Raw genomic sequence first — 20,794 nt, forward strand, 5'->3', positions numbered from 1 at the left:
TTATAGGACGTTTTTTTACAGACATAATTGTTAACACGTTTGTTAATTTTGAACTCTGAATTTCAACCTTAATCATAGATAGGAGCAGTTATAAATCTCTCAGTATTTTCAATGTCACTTCTTGTGATTATCACTCTCCATCTGACATGCAGCATACACAGGTGAAGGTGACTGCATCTCTTAATCAGTGTCAATACAACAATGGCTATATACATAACAACTTCGCACCTGTAGTAAAATACCTTTAATGTAGTAATAAAAAGTATGTCAGTACATGTACATGAACATGAGAAGATTGCACTTAGATACTGCTAACAAGAGCTGATATAACATTACAACAGATAGAGGGTGTGAGCAAATGGTTTGTTCAACAAAAACAACAGAAACATGAAGAATGCATGCAGACAGATCAAGGACGCCTTGAAACAAAATGAGTTAAATACAGGAGTCGCGTTGGCCAGATCTGCTTTCACAGACACTGACTTTATACTGTACACAACACAGAGAGCAATTTTGAACATACTGGCTGGACCAAATTAAAATTGGACTGACAACAAGTATGTAATACTGTGTAAGTTCTGTTTGAACATTATTCAAAACAATCCTTGGTTTGACCGTTTTACTAAGCAAGTAATTGTATTGTCAGATACTGACAGACACAAATAAGACCACTACATACGGCACTCCTCTCAATTAATTCTTTATGAGTTATCCTGGGTATCTGCCAATGATATAAGCTGCATTTCACAAACTTTCAAAACAGGAATGTATATTTTAATTTTAATTGACATAATGTGCTTTCAGAAGAAACCTTAAGAACGACAACTTTAATGTTGCTTGATTCTCACTGATACTCATAGTTACAAGCTGCAATACAAATCAGAGACGACAATTTCTGCTTAAAATGGATTTTTTCTAAGAAGAGACTTCCTTTTAGCAAAAAATACCACAAAAGCGGCAAGTGTTGCCCCTGATTAGCCTACGCCAACATGTAAATTAAACCCTGTTTTGCAAGAATGCAGTTCAATTTACCGTTACATGACTCAGTTTTTACACAAAATGCAGTACAATGTATATGTCTGTAAGATTGATGGGAAACAGTGTTCTTGATAGTAGAAACAATGTCAAACTTAACAAGTCAAATAAATAATTGCAACATGCAATAAGATATGTTTGAATTACTTTTCCAACATAACCGATGAGCACTTTTGTCTAAAAATCTTTGAGGTATTATGTACTTAGGGATAACAAAATATATTGTAACTAAAACAAGAGTTCAAGACATGAAATATAAATGGATGTTACACAGGCATTTTATTAAAAACGAACATTTATATGCTTGGTATATAACTGAAATATTAAATTATTTGGAACAAGATATCTTCTATGTGAAAAGCTGCATTACACAACTGTAACTATGTACTTTCCATGGAAAAATATCATCTAACAAATGCTCATTGAAATATAAATCTTTCTGAAAGATCACAATTTAGGATTTTTTTTTCAATTTTTTTCCATCATTTTTTTTTTCCCCACTTGATACGAGGACGTGAACCAATAATTGTATGTGTGCGATAAATCGTAACTTGCCCATTTTTTGCAATATTTGTAACATTTATGCAATAAAATTTCTATTTCCAGCTTAGCAGGAACAATGTTTATTTGATTAACATGTGTGAATATGTGAGAGAAGAGCTATCCACTAAGTTGCTATATGTTTAATAGTTACAGTGTACACACACACAGGCACTTCAAACACATTACTTTTATAATACTAATTTCTCAAACGCAGTTCAAGATGTCATTTTGAAATTATGCACACTGTTCTTTGGAGATGATTTGTACTAAACTGCATTAACAGCAATCATCCATGTATCACTGCTGGAAAAAGTGTGGGATTGGTTTCCTCGTGCTGCACGGCCAAATGGCAGTAAACAATGGTTTTTCTTTTGCATATTTTATTCTTTTTTAAGGACAAACAAGAGATGTGTTTGTCAGAAACACAATGCCCCCTAATGCGCTGCTTTGAAGCCCATATATTTGACCTTTGACCTTGAAGGATGACCTTTACCTTTCACCACTCAAAATCTGCAGCTCCATGAGATACACATGCATGCCAAATATCAAGCTGTTATCTTCAATATTGCAAAAGTTATGACCAAGGTTTAAGTTTTGGGACAGACACTCTGACACACACATACAATGACAGACAGGCAAAAACCAATAAACCCTGATCTTTTGATCCGGGGGAATAAAAAAGGGTTCTTTAAGTTGATAAAAAGGAAAGGAGATGAAAGCGCACTAGCAACGCATTTGTTGCATAAGGTCCACATAACAGTCATAAAAATTTACCAATTGAAAATGTATCAGACATTTTTGACATGTTGCACATTGGTGGTAACCTACAAATCTTTGTAGCCCACAGGACCCTTGAGAATTGTTAAATTTTGCATCTGCATTTTGCCTATATTATTGGTTCCCGGTGAAATGTATGTGTCAATCTGTTGCAAAGCAATCTGATGGAATAATGATACTGAGAAACCAAAACTAAATGCTTGTGTAACGCACATTCCATTGAGATTAACTATGATTTTCATTGAAAGTTATATCATTAATAATATCGGTCATTTTGTGACTTTATTTTTCGAGTGATATTTCTCATTAATTATATTTTCAACTAAAACTTTCAGGGAGATATTTTATTATGATTAAATAGGTTATATTCGGAATTTTGACCAACTCTATTTACAATTATTCAAGAAATTAATGATAAATCAGATAAATGCATAAGAAATGCCTGTGAGTATATATATATATATTGTACCATATAATATAATATTGAGCTATGTGTAGACGTTACTGTGATATTGATTATAAAATGTTTATGGATGTTTAAATAATACTTATAACAGAGATAAACTGGAGTTTGTATGTACATATAAACAAGCACCTTCATATACGGATAGCTTCAATTTCCAACAGAACAAGGCAAGTTAAATAGTCTTCATAAGATACTGGTATTTTATGAATAAAACAAATTCACAAATCATGTTCAATTAGGTAAAGAAGTTAGTGATCAACATTTAAAATAAAATAATTGAGTTTACATAATGTAAATTGCCAAATTGCCAGAGTGTGAGCCACATATACACTGTAAACTAATATAGATTTCACGCACTAACAACCTATTTTTTCTTATATTATATTGTCAATGACTGTATAAGACCCGAACTAAATTCAAAACAATCAGCCAAGTGTAAGATTTGCTAACATTCATGGAATTTTTATTAAGTATTCATTTCATTAGAAGGTGCATGCAGTGATATACATATGTCGCAAAACAACTTCTGTTTTCATGCCTACATATATGCAGGAGAAAATGTTCAAAATAAAAACTCAAATACACAAAAAATCTCTTAAGCTGCTATTTATGTCAAAATATGACCCGCCTCATGCAAAAGTGGATCTTACATGATGTCATTTGCGTTCAGCGTAGCTCCAACCCAGCCTCTGCATCTGCCTTTCCGAAAACTATGGGTAACTTGTATGCGGACTTGTAAGCGGACTTGTATGCGGACTTGTATGCAGACTTGTACCCCTGGCCAAACTGCCCGATATCACGGCTGGTTTGGAACTATGCTTGCCAAATAAGATCCGTTTTTGCATGATGTGGCACACTTATTGTGTCATGTATGACCCATTAACAACAAACAAACTACAACACGAGCTAGTCTCTGGGAATACAGAGATAAATGCATAACAACAAGTGTGCCAGTCTCTGGGAATACAGAGATAAATGCATAACAACAAGTGTGGTCCATACAGGCTTATCATGAAAGACAAAAGTTAAAATGTTTGTTCGAAAAAAAATCTAGTCTAGGTGGAGAAGGTCGTCCTTGATACGCCTGTGCAGACAAATGTATTATGCCCCCTTTTCCCAAAGCAGCTCCAATGGATATGATTTTTGGCCATAGAATAATAACATTCAAATAAAGAAGATTTGGTCCTGATATATAATTCCAGGTTCAAATCTCATACTTTTAATCTCAAGAAAAAGTTAATTCTTCTGAAGTAATGCTACACATGTAGCTGTAAGAGGCTTGTTTAGAATTATTAATGGTTAATTTAACATAAGATATTCATCCAATATATAGTTTTTATTTTATGTTATTATTTTCTATTCAAATTCTAATGACATCATTTTTAAACAGCTAAAATAATAAGTTTGACAAAGAAGACATGTAAAAAAAGAGACATCAGGGTTTTATTAACAAACACAGACAAGATCTAATTAGGCTTTTATCACATCGAGCTATAAAAAGGATTATTGCGTATTTCCATGCTTTGCCGAGCAACATTCTCAAGTTTGGCCAGCGGATGAGATTTTCCATAGGATTTGCGAACTTTCTTCCCGCCCCATGTAAACTGTGAATCTGGTTCCTTTCCAGCAGATTCTGTCAGAGATCTGGACTTTTCTAAGAATCCACGCCCAGTTGCTGACCCCAGGGATCTGTGACCCCGTTTGCACGAGTCACTGGCCGATTTTGGTCTAGTGCCGGAATGTTGAGAAGAAAAATCACTTGCATTGCTGTTGTCTCCACTCTCCCCTTCCTCCTGTACAGTGAAAGTATCAAGTTCACCCTTATTGAGCAGTTTTGCTTCAAACATTTTAAATAATGATGAATCGCTGAGATGTATCACCGGTTCTGAGTGTCGATGCAACAATTTGTGACCGTCTTCAGGTGATGGTGTGGTTACAGCTGATTGTGACACACTGTTGGTGGTCTGGATATCTGGCTTGGTCACTGGAAGAATGGGGATAACCACAGATGGACTCAGAACAGTCACTGTTCCTGTGACCAGAGTTGTTTTTCCTGAAATCTGCTCTGGTGGCTGTTCAAATTTTCCAACAAGATTCTTTACTGAACATGTATCAGTGGGTTTAATGCCTTCTTCAGTAAATGCTGGTGTTACACTTGCGTTAGTTTTTAAATTCAAATCTAAGTCTGCTTTATTCAGTTTTGTGTCAGAAACCTTTGGTGTAGAATCACATGATGATACTAGGTTCTCTTTGGCACTAGATGTGGACTGATTTCTATTGTTAGCACTGCCATTTATTCCTACATTGGTCTCACTGGACATACTAGACGCACTCTGCTTTATTGCAACAGGGCTCCACTTAGAGGAAGCCTTCACATCAAGTTCAGATTTTGAACCAGAACTAATGGCTGGACTGAAAGGCTGATATTTTTTAGCATCACTATTAGATTCATCCTTGTCTATTATGATTATTTCTCGTCTTGCACTTTTTCTACCCACATTTAAACTGCCCTCAATCTTTCTGACATAATGATGAACAAGGCTCTCACCCGCTACTAAGTCTACATCTTTGTCTTCCACCATCTCTGTTTTAGCAGGGCTATTCAGAAGAGCAGACCCAATTTCTCTGATAAGTTTCAAAGTCTGAGGATCAAAGCATGATTTTGGACTAAATGCCGACTGTTTTGCTTCAAGTGGAAATAAGCTTCTGGGCGGAGAAGAACTAATAGATTGAAGTCCACTTGTTGAGTCTCTTTTTGCAATCAATGTTTTAGTAATAGCTGTGGAAGTAACTCCCGGGGTTTCTAATGTCTCAGCAGATATGACAGGAGTTTCTGGGATAGTCTTTCTTATAGTATCAGGTGAGCTTCTGTTTGAAGGGTTACACTCGGTTTGCTTTTGATTGGTGGAAGGTTTTGTAAGCTGGAAGTTGGGAACACTTTCTGACTTCAGCAAGGACTTATTACGCCCAGGACTGCTCTCAGATTTTGTAGGATTGCGAAAATGGATGTCATTGGATTTGCTCTCAATGTCTGAAAATAGAAGCAAACATTATGATTCAAACATTAAATTAACGTTGTTTTTTTATTTTTATTTGTTTGTTATGAGATTATAAATTGTAAACCACAAACAAGGTGAACAATGCACTTGTATTCAAAAGTATTAATTTAATAAATTTACTGAATTTAAATTTCATCAACACAAAGCAAAAGACACAGCTTTTAAGAGACAAACAGAACTATGTATTGTTGATAATAACTTGCCTCTTGCTATACACAAACATTAGTTAATGCTAACCTCTATTGCCCCCATGGGCATTTGCAATAAATCAAGCCACTAACATCATTAGATGAATCTTCAGTGATTTTTCTTTAACATTTAAATAATGTCCTGAGAAAACTTGGCATTATGCATGTGCGTCAAGTGTTGTCCCAGATTAGCCTGTGCAGTCTGCACAGGCTAATCAGGGACAACACATTTCGCTTAAATTTGATTTTTGCTAAGAAGAGACTACGAAAAATGTCATAAAAGCGGAAAGTGTTGTCCCTGATTAGCCTGTGCAGATTGCAAAGGCTAATCTGGGATGACACTTTAGGCACATGCATTATGCCCAGTTTTCTCAAAACACGGCTCAGTTGTACTCATTCCAAACTATCTGAGCTGTTCTTTGGGGAAAAAAGGCTTAACACAATCTATCAAACATGGGCTTTATGTTTGTGCTTACAGTGTCCTCCCTTACTAGCCTGTGTAGTCAGCACAGGCTAATCAAGGACGACACTATTCCCTTTTATGATTATGTTTTATAGGAAGTCTCATCTAAACTCAAATCCAGTCTAGATAAAAAGTGAAGTCCCTGCATTCAGCCCAGTTGCCCCAAAATGTTGCTCATACAAAAACAAGCATATCTTTAGTATAAAATAACATTAGTTTATCCATGCAAAATGATAGACGTCAGTAATATAAGACCCTTCATTGAATCCTTCTAAGATTATTGCAAGTAGATTTAAAATAATTATATGTAAGTATATGTTTTTGTAGTATAAAATTTAACATAGAGACATTCAGCTGATACAGATAATTGCAGACTTTAAATATATATAAACATAACTTAATTGCATTTGCATACAGTATAGTGAAACAATTCTTATAAAGAAGTGAACCAATAAGATCATGATTTCAGAAAATGCACTTTAAAATATTGAGAAACAGCACTACAATATTAAACGGTGACATGAAATTAACGTAAATCTACTTATTATATTGTCCACAGTTTTCCGATCTCCAAAGACATGAACACTTACGATGGTGAAAATAATTTGTAGATATGATATCCATTTAGGCTTGATGACATTGTGTCTGTACAAAATATTAAACATTTATCAAGGTATAAACATATTTTGCCACCGTTCTGTAACTTATATAAATCCCACATTCTGTATATCAAACATCATGCCATATACAAAGTTACAATCTCTGTATATCAAACATCATGCCGTATACAAAGTTATAGTCTCTGTATTTATTAGTATATCAAACATCATGCCTTCTACAACATAACAATCTATCACCAACGAATCACTGGCAGTGCTTCCTCCTTGCACACAATGGCTTATTAACTACAATGTCAGAGGATGCAACAATATTTGTTTGTTATTTTAGATTTTATTGCTTATATCAATGTCATTTGATTCATATAATTACAAATAGGTAAATTACTTGACCATTTTCAATCCATTCAGTCAATTGTCAGGCAAATTTTTGTGCTCGTATTATAAGTCAATGAAGAATATTACTATAATTGTGGAATAGCAATTTGCATTAGACCGGCTAGAAGTGATGGTTGAGTGCTCGACTAAAAATCTGACGAATATGGGTTTCATTACTGGTCTGCAAAATAACTTAACCTGGGCCAGTTTTTTGCATGTAAAAATCCCAGTCATTTAGAACATCACTACTTAAATAAGAGGTAGGAGGAGAATGGCTGTAGAATAATGTCATCATCAATCCCACACTGTAATGTGGCTGGTAATCAAACCCATGGTCTTCAGATTTATAGTCCAGTACTATGAAAAACAGAGGCAGTTTAAAGTATTGCCTAACGAAAACAAGATCTTTTAAGATTTCACAGGTATTTGAATACCAAAATAAAATTTTACTAGGGATAAAATATGTCTCGGTTAAAAACATAAATAAATTAGGATAGAGGAAATGTTCAAAAATACAATTAAATATGACTTATATTTCAGCATAAAACAAGAGATGTGTTTGTCAGAAACACGCCCCTTAATGCGCAGCTTCGATTTCATATTTTTTTTTTTTTTACCTTTGACCTTAACAGATGACCTTGACCTTGACTTTTCACCATTCAAAATGTGCAGCTTCATGAGATACACATGCATGCCAAATATCAAGTGGCTATCATCAATATGGCAAAAGTTATGACCAAGGTTAAAGTTTTGGGACAGACAGACAGACAGACACATACAATGACAGACAGACAGGCCAAAAACAATATACCCCCGATCATTCAATCCGGGGGCATAAAAAGACACTTAATCACATGCTAACTTTGTCGGAAAAGCCAAAAACTTGAGTCGAAAATGTTAATTGACAATTTAGATTGCTCAGGTTCTCTAATTAGTGTTTTCCTAATCCAAAACCAACAACTGGAGTACATAAGCCATTCACAACAATCTACTTTCACTGACATACATAAATAACATATGCATCTGCCTATAAATGTGCCCAACAATTAATAAACATACATAAATCTATTAATCAATGTCACTCATGTGACAGTCTAGAGCAAATCTTATTGATAGAGAAAAGTTGAGCGTGCTATGTGAACTGAATCTGATAGCAGACTTTAGTATGTATGTTAATCTGGGCCCGTGACACTTAAATAATTTTACAAATTAAACTCTATTTGTCAACTACTGTTTTTGTATCAACAATTATTCCTGACCACCCCAGTTGCATGCTTTTTGTTTCATAATTTTTCAAATACTTTTACTGCCTCACATGCATCATCTAGAACTAAGACAATCTTTGTTTACCAGATAGATATCTCAGAGCCAGTCTTTTGAATAAATCAGTGATAAGCAATTAAAAGCAAGCAGAACAGTCGTGTCACAAAAATCAACAATCATGTCATGTTTTAGTAAAAAAAGCTTGTCACAGACCTAACAGCCTGAGCCGTCCTCTAACAGTTCAATGTTTAGTGAGTATTAGCAGAATCTTCATATCATATTTAACCCTTTGCATGCTGGGAAATTAATCGTCTGCTAAAATGTTGTCTGGTGAATTTCTAAAATTAGCATTTTCTTCGATTTTTTTTCAAAGAATACTATCAGAATAGCAAACAGTTTGGATCCTGATGAGACGCCACGTTCTGTGGCGTCTCATCTGGATCCAAACTGTTTGCAAAGGCCTTCAAAATTTGGTTCCAGCACTGAAAGAGTTAAGATCTTTTTACTTATGACAGGAGGCAGATTTTAGTTTTCAATTATATTTGTAACCATAGGAACCACATTTTGGTCTGACAAAAAACTTCACTTACATGCATATTTGCTATATCCACAAGGTTTCAACAGTCTAGTTTAGTACGTTTTCAGTTGCCTTAGGATACTGATTTAAATTTGAACTTATTTATGTAATCATAGCAACCACAATTCAAACAAAAAAAACACTATCTGTAATAATATGAATATTTTGGAGTTATTGCATGATCCAAATATAAGGTTAAGATGATATCTGTAACCATAGCAACTACAATTTATGTCTGAGAAAGTAATAACACGCATATCCGACCCCGGAAACCCGATATGCTGTGAGAAGTTGGATGTGCTAGGAGAAGTTGCAGATAGATTTCGATGAATTTCTTTAGGGTAAGTAAATCCAGTTCTATAATTGTTTAAAGGCATTTTTGAATTAAAATAATCTTGGTGTATGCAAAGGAGGTATAACCATGTATGTAAGAAAAATCCTGGTTATTAATATTCAGGATTTATTGAAATATGGCTATTTAAAGTAGACGATGCAGGGATTTGTCCCATATTTAGCACTTTATTTACAAATTTCTTTAAAGGTTTGCCAGTGAAAAAGTTTTTGCACCAACAATTATATTAACAAATGTCCCCGAGTAACATATCCGCCAGGGTTTCTTAAAACAATTCGTAATGGTGGAAAAATTTGACTTTACATTCAACATGTTGATGAAAAAATGATATGACATGGTGCTATACAAAGATGTCGAGATATGACATGAGTGCAGTTCATTTATAAGCTTAAAAGCTCACTATTACAGCTGATTTATGCCAACTCTGATGCATTGTAGATCATTTTCATTGAACTTTGAGGTTTTATAATTTTATCCATTCTGAAGCTAAGTTAATTTCCAGCTTATTTGGTTAAATGCCCATGTGTCCAAGTGGGCATTTACCACGAGTATATTTCTTGAAATTCTTTCAAATATATAATTGTAAAAAAAAACACATTTCTAAGAGAGCATTTGAAGAAGATCAATAAGGAAATGGTGGTGGACATTTATCAGGGTGTGGGGATTGTTAAATTGTTTATGTTGAGGAAAATATTTAAGCCGTGCTTAGTGAAAAGGGGGTTTAATGCATGCGCGTAAAGTGTTGTCCCGGATTAGCCTATGCAGTCCGCACAGGCTAATCAAGAACGACACTTTCTGCTAAACTAGCTTTTTGCTAAGAAGAGAATTTCTGTAAAAGAAAAAATTATATAACTGGAAAGTGTCATCCCTGATTAGCCTGTGCGAACTGCACCGGCAAATCTGGGACGACACTTTACGCACATTCATGAAACCACCTTTTCACGGAGCAAGGCTCATTAAAAAACAATCATAGGAAATTCTTACCCAAGGTTTGTTTCTTCACCAGACCCTCCTGTACAGTAAGCTCCTCGCCCATGAACTTATAGACCTTCACAGACTCGGAGCCAGTGGGAGATGGGACCTCTCCCTGTCTGATATGGACTGGTTCACTTCCTGTGGCACTAACCTCGCTCTGACTCACACTGACTGGTTTACCAGCGGTCCACAATGGACTGGTGCAGATATCGGGGGTGAGCAGACCAGATGTATCATTCCCCCTTGGACTCAACCATTCTGTGTCAGTATTATCAGGGTGGGTGGGTGACAGCATAGCAATGCAAGTCTTTCGTCTTTCGTTCTCACGATCTTTGGATTTTGGAGTGACACGCTTTGATTTTAAACTTGACGATCTTTTCAACCTGGTTCTAGGAGTTTCTAAAGATAATCTGCAAAGTAACATTGAGAGTTTATTACAAAGAATGAATATAATTTTCAAAATCAAACTGAAACAAGCAAATTCGTTAAATTGATATCCCCCGCCTATATACTTCTGGACACAAAAGTGTTATATTTGACACTAAAAAAAGCATTTTTTTTAAGATACAAAGGGCCATAACTATGTTATTATCAGATGGTGTACAATGCCATTTGGCGTGCATCATCCTATTATCCATATATATATACTCATACCAAGTTTCAATGAAATCCGCCAAAGCACTTCCAAGATATGGCTCCGGACACAAATAGTAAAAAGCATTTTTTCAAGATACAAAGGGCCATAACTCTGTTTTGAACAGATGGTGTACAATGCCATTTGGCGGGCATCATCCTCTTATGCATATATATACTCATACCAACTTTCAATGAAATCCGCCAAAGCACTTACAAGATATGGCTCCGGACACTAAAGTGCCTATAGTAAAAAGCGTTTTTTCAAGATACAAAGGGCCATAACTCTGTTTTTAACAGATGGTGTACAATGCCATTTAGCATGCATCATCCTCTTATGCATATATATATACTCATACAAAGTTTCAATGAAATCCGCCAAAGCACTTCCAAGATATGGCTCCGGACACAAAAGTGTGGGACGGACGGGCGGACGGCCGGACGGACGGACAGCAGGACGGACGGACAGCCGGACGGACGGACAGACAACGCCAAAACAATATCCCTCCGCCTCTGGCGGGGAATAACTAGACATTTATTGCTGACAATGTTTTTCAAGTGTAAGGGTATGAATATTTATACAATTAGACCTGATGATAGTATACCTGTGTTTTTCCTCAATCTCCAGTTTAGTCTTCCTCACAATGCCTTCTGGAAACTCTATGTCCTCTGCCTCGTACACAGACATCCGTGTTTCTATCTCTGTATTGCCTGCAATTTTGCACACTTCTGTCGCCTCATTCCGGTGCGATTGATCACCGATTATGTCTTTTTCTACCTTTTTCTCATCATCTTTAACCTCCAATGCACAAACAGCAGTATTAACAGATTCCTGAGTATTTTCATTTGTCTTTTCTTTTAGAGCTACTTCTTTACCTGCAGCACCATACTTCTCTTCTATGTCTTGTTTCTGTTTCAGCACAGTGCCCTGGTACCAGGAAATATTCTCTTTACTATAAGGAGATGGCAAAGTTCCCTCCACTTTCAAGTCTACTTGCCTTGCCTGTTGCAGCCCAACGCTCTCCATATCTGGTTTATTTTCAGACACATCCCACTTAGGTATGTGACTATCATCCATCCAAAGCCCTTCAATTGTATCAGCATCAGGAATAGGCTCTTTTTCAACTGTCCCTAATATTTTCTCATTCCCATCACCAATATCTTCATTGTTCACCATATTATCTTCACTGGGTGGTTTAATCCAGCTTCCATCAGGTTTAAACTTTAACACTGACCCCTCCCTTGAGAATGCTGATGCATTTTCAGGCAAATTAAGCAGCGCTTTATCCCCTTCAGACTTGCACCTGCGATTGTTCCCTTTCATCTGCCTTGTCTCCACTCTGATTGCCGGATTGATGGGAATGAAAAGTTCTGGTCGGCCGTCTGCTCCAATATACGAGGAGTTACCTCCCTCCAAGTCTTCTCCCTCATCAAAGGAGAGATTCTCACTGTCAGTTTCATTGAAAGAGTCAGAGCTCATTCCATCACTGCTATCTCCCTTGTCCTTATCTGACGTGAACTGTTTGAACTTGTCAGCTGACTGGATGCCCTCAGGAGAAAGCTGGTCCAGGGAGTCCTCGGTGGAGTCCGCACTACGAGAGGCAATCTCAATGTCGTTCTCAGTGTGCAAAAATGGATCCTGTAGCCCCTCCACAGGTCCTAGAGCGGAAACACACAAGCAGATTTAAAATCTTATCTAAGGTTATTATTTAGAATGACTAAATAAAAAGCCAAGAAACAATTTGGAAATTTTTCAATACATTTTTGGATGGTTATAATGACATAAAAGATATTAAAATTTGGAACAATAATTAAAACAAGAGGGCCAAGATGGCCCTAGTTCGCTCACCTGATAGGTGTCGGTTCATTCAATCTTTACCAAATGTCAAACTTGACCTAGATATTGTCCAGACAAACATCCTGGTCAAGTTTCATCATTATTTCATCTGCGAGTCATGATCAATATACCTATGAAGTTTCATGATCCTAGGCGTAAGCATTCTTGAGTTATCATCCAGAAACCATTTTTCTAAGTTGAGTCACCGTGACCTTGACAGCCATTGTGTGAATACGTTATTTGGCACAGTGACTTTGACCTTTGACCTAGTGACCTGATAATCAATAGGGGTCATTTGCCAGTCATGATCAATATACCAATATCAAGTTTTATGAACCTAGGCATAAGCGTTCTTGAGTTATCATCCAGAAACCATATTACTATTTCAGGTCAATGTGACCTTGACCTTTGACCTAGTGACCTGAAAATCAATAGGGGTCATCTGCGAGTCATGATCAATGTACCTATGAAGTTTCATGATCCTAGGCATAAGCATTCTTGAGTTATCATCCAGAAACCATTTTACCATTTCAGGTCACCCCGACCTTGACCTTTGACCTAGTGACCTGAAAATCAATAGGGGTCATCTTCGAGTCATGATCAATGTACCTATGAAGTTTCATGATCCTAGGCATAAGCACTCTTGAGTTATCATCTGGAAACCATTTTACTATTTGGGTCACCGTGACCTTGACCTTTGACCTAGTGACCTGAAAATCAATAGGGGTCAATACGAGTCATGATCAATGTACCTATGAAGTTTCATGATCCTAGGCCTAAGCGTTCTTGAGTTATCATCCGGAAACCATTTTACTATTTTGAGTCATCGTGACCTTGACCTTTGGGCCTAAGCGTTCTTGAGTTATCATCCGGAAACCATTTTCCTGCTTTGGGTCACCGTGACCTTGACCTTTGACCTAGTGACCTGAAAATCAATAGGGGCCATCTGCGAGTCATGATCAATGTATCTATGAATTTTCATGATCCTAGGCATAAGTGTTCTTGAGTTATCATCCGGAAACCATTTTACTATTTCGGGTCATCGTGACCTTGACCTTTGACCTAGTGATCTAAAAATCCATAGGAGTCATCTGGGAGTCATGATCAATGTAGTTATGAAGTTTCATGATCCTAGGCATAAGCGATCTTGAGTTATCATCCGGAAACCATCTGATGGACGGACGGACCGACATGAGCAAAATAATATACCCCCTCTTCTTCAAAAGGGGGGTGGGGGGGCATAATGAGAAAACTGCCCCTCTCCCAGCAGCCATGTTATTCAACTGACCGGAACCATTTTTGAACTCAACTCTAGTATCAAGGAAACAAATGTTCTGAGCAAATTTCATGTAAATTGGGCCAAAAATATGACTTCTACTGTGTTAACATGTTTTCACTATATACATATAAAGAAAAATGCCCCGCCCACTGGCAGCCATGTTTTTTCACCAATCCCGACCATTATCAAACTCGTCCGAGATATCAATAAAACCAATGTTTTGACCAACTTTCATGATGATTGGGCAAAAATTGTGACTTCTAGAGTGTTTACAAGGTTTCTCTATAGCCAAATAGGGAAAACTGCCACTTTATACATATAGAGAACAAGAGCACCGCCTTGCGGGTGCAGACCGCTCATCTATTTTCTTTTTAAAGGTGAAGGGACTCTCATTTTCAATCACAAAGGAGGGAGGAGTGGAGTGAAGAGGGGTGTATAGTGTGGGGTTGTGGACATTTATTACATTATCTTCCAAAAAAGCGAAAAAAAAAAAAAAAAAAAAAAAAAATCCGGGGGGGGGGGGGGGGGGGGGGGGTTGGGGGGGGCGATGGGGGGGGGGGGGTTTGGGTGCGATGGTTGGACGGTATTTCAAACATAACCATTTTTAAAAAAAAAATGGGGGGGGTATAGTGTGAGGGTGTGGTGGTAATTTGTGAGATGATCTTAAAAAAAAAAAAAAAAAAAAAAAAAAAAAAAAAAAAAATTAGGGGGGGAGGGGGTGGGGGTGGGGGGGGGGGGGGGGGTATAGTGTGAGGGTGTGGTGGTCATTTGTGAGATGATCTTAAAAAAAAAAAAAAAAAAAAAAATAAAAAAATAGGGGGGGGGGGAGGGGGGGAGGGGGGAGGGGGGGAGGGGAGGGCACGGGGGATGGTTTGGGTGGAGTCTATTGTGGTATGTCAGGTAAGAGTAGTTTCATCAAAGTATCAATCAAATCTAATCATAAATAAAGAAGTTATGGCAATTTTAGCAAAATTTAATAATTTGACCTTGAGAGTCAAGGTCATTCAAAGGTCAAAGTAAAATTAAAGTTGCCAGGTACAGTAACCTCATGATAGCATGTAAGTATTTGAAGTTTGAAAGCAATAGCCTTGATACTTAAGAAGTAAAGTGGATCGAAACACAAAATTTAACCATATATTAAAAGTTACTAAGTCAAAAAAGGGCCATAATTCCGTAACAATGACAACCAGAGTTATGCAACTTGTCCTTTTACTGTACCCTTATGATAGTTTGTGAGTGTTCCAAGTATGAAAGCAATATCTATGATACTTTAGGGGTAAAGTGGACCAAAACATAAATCTTAACCAAATTTTCAATTTTCTAAGTATAAAGGGCCCATAATTCCGTTCAAATGCCAGTCAGAGTTACATAACTTTGCCTGCACGGTCCCCTTATGATAGTTCATAAATCTTGCAAGTATGAAAGCAATAGCTTTGATACTGTAGGAATAAAGTGGACCTAAACACAAAACTTAATCAAATTTTCAATTTTCTAAGTATAAAAAGGGCACATAATTCTGTCAAAATGCCAGTCAGAGTTACATTACTTTGCCTGCACAGTCCCCTTATGATAGTTAGTAAGTGTTGCAAGTATGAAAGCAATAGCTTTAATGCTTAAGGAATAAAATGGACCTAAACACAAAACTTAACCAAAATTGTCAATTTTCTAAGTATAAAAAGGGCACATAATTCTGTCAAAATGCATGCCAGAGTTATCTAAATTTGCCTGCCCAGTCCCCTCATGATAGTAAGTAAGTGTACCAAGTTTGAATGCAATAGCATTGATACTTACTGAGAAAAGTGGAACTAAACGCAAAACTTAACCAAAATTTTCAATTTTTTAAGTATAAAAAGGGCACATAATTCTGTCAAAATGCACGCCAGAGTTATCTAACTTTGCCTGCCCAGTCCCCTCATGATAGTAAGTAAGTGTACCAAGTTTGAATGCAATAGCATTGATACTTTCTGAGAAAAGTGGACCTAAACGCAAAACTTAACCGGACGCCGACGCCAACGCCAACGCCAACGCCAACGCCGACGCCGACGCCAAGGTGATGACAATAGCTCATAATTTTTTTTCAAAAAATAGATGAGCTAAAAATGCCCCGCCCACTGGCGGCCATGTTTTTTCACCGATCTCGACCATTTTCAAACTCGTCCAAGACATCAATTGAACAAATGTTTTGACCAACTTTCATGATGATTGGGCAAAAATTGTGACTTCTAGAGTGTTTACAAGGTTTCTCTATAGCCAAATAAGGAAAACTGCCCCGCCCACTGGCGGCCATGTTTTTCATCGGATCTGAACCACTTTTGAACTCAACCAAGATAATATTAAGACAAACATTTTGACAAAGTTACATGAAGATTGGGCATGAAATGTGACTTCTACAGTGTTTACAAGGTTTTTCTTTTTTTTGACCTAGTGACCTAGTTTTTGACCCGGCACAACCCAGTTTCGAACTCGGCTGAGATTTCATTGGGACAAAGCTTCTGACCAAGTTTCATGAAGATGGGACAAGAAATGTGGCCTCTAAAGTGTTTACGAGCAAATATTAACGGACGGACAGACGGACATACGACGGACAAAGACCGGTCACAAAAGCTCACCTGAGCAATCAGGTGAGCTAAAAATATATCAAACAGTTCAACCAGCTTTTGTAACTGACCACTGATATTTACATCTGGCATACAGCAAAGTGAAGATGGTCAGTAAGCTGAGTGGTAAATAGTTACACACTGCAATGATCAATATCTGGGGTCTAACAAATTCTAGAGCAGAACTAAAAATAGATTGGGAAATATGACTCAGCAGGTTAAACAATGGAGATAGATACTTCAAAATGTGTACATGTTGTCTTCATTTCAGCCTTCTCTTAGTTGATAGGCTTACCATAAGTAAAAATGACTAAAACAGCTGTTAATTATGAAAATTCTGTGTTTTGAAAAATTAAATAAAACAGTTAATGGTACATAATACTGACATAATAAAACCAAACTTTACTACACAGGACACAAATGTTCTGACCAAATTTCATGAAGATTGGGCAACTGAATTGAATAAAACTAGAGTGTTAACAAGATTTTACTATAGCCGTATAAGGAAAAATGCCCCACCCCATTGGAAGCCATATTTTTCAAGCAAACATAATTATTTTCGAACTCATCCAAGATATCATTGAGACCAATCTTCTGACCAAATTTCATGAAGATTGGACAATAAATGTGGCCTCTAGAGTGTTAACAAGGTTTTACTAAAGCCATATATCGCCATATAAGGAAAAATTCCCCGCCCCTGGTGGCCATGTTTTTTAAAGCAACAAAAACCATTTTGGAACTCATCCAAGATATCATTGGGACAAATCTTCAGACCAAGTTTCATGATGATCAGAAAATAAATGTGACCTCTAGAGTGTTAACAAGGTCATACATTTCAATATAATTTAAAATGTAACTTAAGAAGAGCATGTGTCGAAAAATGCGAAATAAGCGAGATATTTAATTCTGAAATCGAAAATGTCTGTACAGTAGAATTCGCCAGAATGTATATCATGCATGTACGATGTGAATCTTAATTTAGTTTAATGGTTGTTTTAAAATTCCTGCAGCAATGTCTATTCATTCGACACACGAACACTTACTCCGATCCTAATAAAAAGACCAATTCTTCAGTTATTGTAGGAAAATATGTACGAAATATCTTCGTCACCATCAGCTCTGGGCGCTAATTTGTCTTTGCTGCGTTTTATGAAATTCGTCTTCAATATCTTGCCTATTTTGTGTTATTGTAACATGTATTTATCAATATATTACAATTTAACACATATAAAAATCGTATAGTCTCGCTTTAATTGTTTGACAAAAGAATGCCATATTGTACAGAATCATCAAAAATAAAAAACCAAAAAAGTTTGCTATCTTCCAGAATGTAAAACTATCATTTATAATTAATTCCACTTAATCTTCTTGTCCTTATAACAAATATTTTAAAAAGGGAGACAACTCTGTCAATTAGACATAATTTTTCATTCACAGTTACTTCCCTTGACATGATAAACTTTATAGTGTTCAAAAGCTGTTATTACTATATAAATATAAGGAAAATGACCCCCCCCCCCCAGCGACCATGCTTTTTTACCGATCCGAACCATTTTGAACTCAACTGTCATATCCTAAAAACACATGTTCAGACCAAATTTCATGAACATTGGACCAAAAATGTGACTTCTAGAGTGTTCCCATGTTTTCACTATATACATATAGAGAAAACTGCCCCGCCCCCTGGCGGCCATGTTTTTTCACCAATCTGGACCATTTTCGAACTCGTCCAAGAAATCAATAACACCAATGTTTTGACCAACTTTCATGATGATTGGGCAAAAATTGTGACTTCTAGAGTGTTTATAAGGTTTCTCTATAGCCAAATAGGGAAAACTGCCCCGCCCACTGGCGACCATGTTTTTCAACACACAGGAACCATTTTTGAACTCAATCAAGATAATATTAAGACAAACATTTTGACAAAGTTACATGAAGATTGAACATAAAATGTGACTTCTACAGTGTTTACAAGGTTTTTCTTTTTTTTGACCTAGTGACCTAGTTTTTGACCCGGCACAACCCAGTTTCGAACTCGGCCGAGATTTTATTGGGGCAAAGCTTTTGACCAAGTTTCATGAAGATGGGACAACAAATGTGGCCTCTAGAGTGTTTACGAGCAAATGTTTACGGACGGACGGACAGACATACAACGGACAAAGACCGGTCACAAAAGCTCACCTTAGCAATCAGGTGAGCTAAAAATTATTACTATTTTAAAAATGAAAAAAATAAAATAAAAGAACATGATTTTGGGAAACTGTAGTAGATTTGAATTCATTGATCAGGAAATAAACCTTAAACAACCTATCTAACAAGCCTTAACAATCTACCGAGTTTCATGGCCAGGAAGTCCTCAGGCTGCTGATAACAATCGACTGCCGGAATATCGTCTGCATCAGCCACCTGCTTGGGCAAGGATTTCTCATTGCCATGACGCTCCCACACTCGCTCACGATTCCAGCTAAAAGCAGAAACATGACTTTGCATTTTTCACTTTTGTTTATCTGTTTTCTGAACAAATTTTGAGCATTTTCTTCTTTAATGTTGGAGAAAGTAGGACAATTTTGGTAAAGAAGTATTTTTCGTGGTACGCTATTATACAACTTACTTCTCTATAGTTTAATTCCTATGCATTTTACCAAATTTGTTTTTATATTAGCGGATGATGATTATAACTAGAAATTTTTAAGAATAAGTGAAGCCTTCTCACTTGGCATTGAGTATTCCCTGATACATTTCTAGTTGCTCCATGAAGCCATTGTTGGGGTTGACGATACTGCGTTTGGACTTGGTGTAGTCGAACGCCTCCTTAAGGCTCCATTTCTTCTCCTTCATCAGGTAGGCTATTACCTAAAAAAGCACATTTTCATTTAAGTAAAAATTTCAATGAAAGGTCTTCTTGTGAAAGAATGCAACAATGTTCAGGACCTGTTGCATTGCTATAAGGTATCTTTGTATACCGTTTCTAGGCAACACCTTGATTCTTGCTCCAACTATTGAGCGTAAACAACTTTTTCTGTGTATTGGTACAGTGACCTTGACTTTGACCCTACCACTCACCAACGAAATTTCATGTCAGGTTTAACCCCCCTTTCCCACATTGGCACATTGTTTATGCATTTGTAGTCCCTTAGAAAGTTACAATAACTTAAATACCTTTCTTACTAAATTCAAGTTTAAAAGGCTTCATTTCCAACCCTTTATTACTGATGAGCAGCAAACATCAGAAAACCTGAAAAGACTGCGGGTTACTTTCAGGTTGTTCTGGTTTTATGCTGGTTGCAAAAGCCATTTTCACTTTGCTTCTTATGGGGGGAAAGGTTAAATATATAAGGTATTATTGCATGAAGTTTTGAAGCTCAATTTAATCTTGAGTTTTCGAGACTAAAAAACAAAAGATAAGAAGGCAAAGAGAAATGCCTGCCTATCTTAACACATAACAAAAGTTAGACGCAGTTATTGATTCATAGAGTGTTGTTTATAAATTTATGATCTAGCATGATACTTGGATGGTCAATTGCAGAAAATGTATTAAGTGGTCCTAGAGACATTAGGCGTTCATTTAATTGGAAGAAGATGTACAATTGCTGAATGAAGACAGCCACTTCACTACATTACTTTTATATCTTAACAGTCTATTTCTGCTATCATTTCTTTTTTAATAAATTGAAAGTGTTAAGCTAACTGCACTTAACATAGTTAGTGGTTGTTTACTAGATTCTCACATCTTACATAATATCATAGGAAAGATT

General features: G+C 36.6%; 1 protein-coding gene across 6 annotated transcripts in view; it reads right to left on the reverse strand.

Annotated features, from left to right (window-relative positions):
• Nucleotides 1-229: 229 nt before the first annotated feature.
• The window catches only part of LOC127872888 (uncharacterized), a 106,838-nt gene continuing 86,273 nt past the window's right edge, over nt 230-20,794 (reverse strand). For all 6 annotated transcript variants that reach the window (XM_052416403.1, XM_052416394.1, XM_052416376.1 and 3 more), the window contains 5 exons: nt 19,753-19,892; nt 19,373-19,503; nt 11,932-12,985; nt 10,703-11,103; nt 230-5,852 (listed from right to left, as the gene is read on the reverse strand). In XM_052416403.1, coding sequence (XP_052272363.1) covers nt 4,303-5,852; nt 10,703-11,103; nt 11,932-12,985; nt 19,373-19,503; nt 19,753-19,892 — 3,276 coding nt within the window. In that variant the 3' untranslated portion in view covers nt 230-4,302. The remainder of the gene's footprint in view (nt 5,853-10,702; nt 11,104-11,931; nt 12,986-19,372; nt 19,504-19,752; nt 19,893-20,794) is intronic.

Source organism: Dreissena polymorpha, chromosome 1 (genome assembly GCF_020536995.1).
Source record: "Dreissena polymorpha isolate Duluth1 chromosome 1, UMN_Dpol_1.0, whole genome shotgun sequence".
Lineage (NCBI taxonomy): Eukaryota > Metazoa > Mollusca > Bivalvia > Myida > Dreissenidae > Dreissena > Dreissena polymorpha.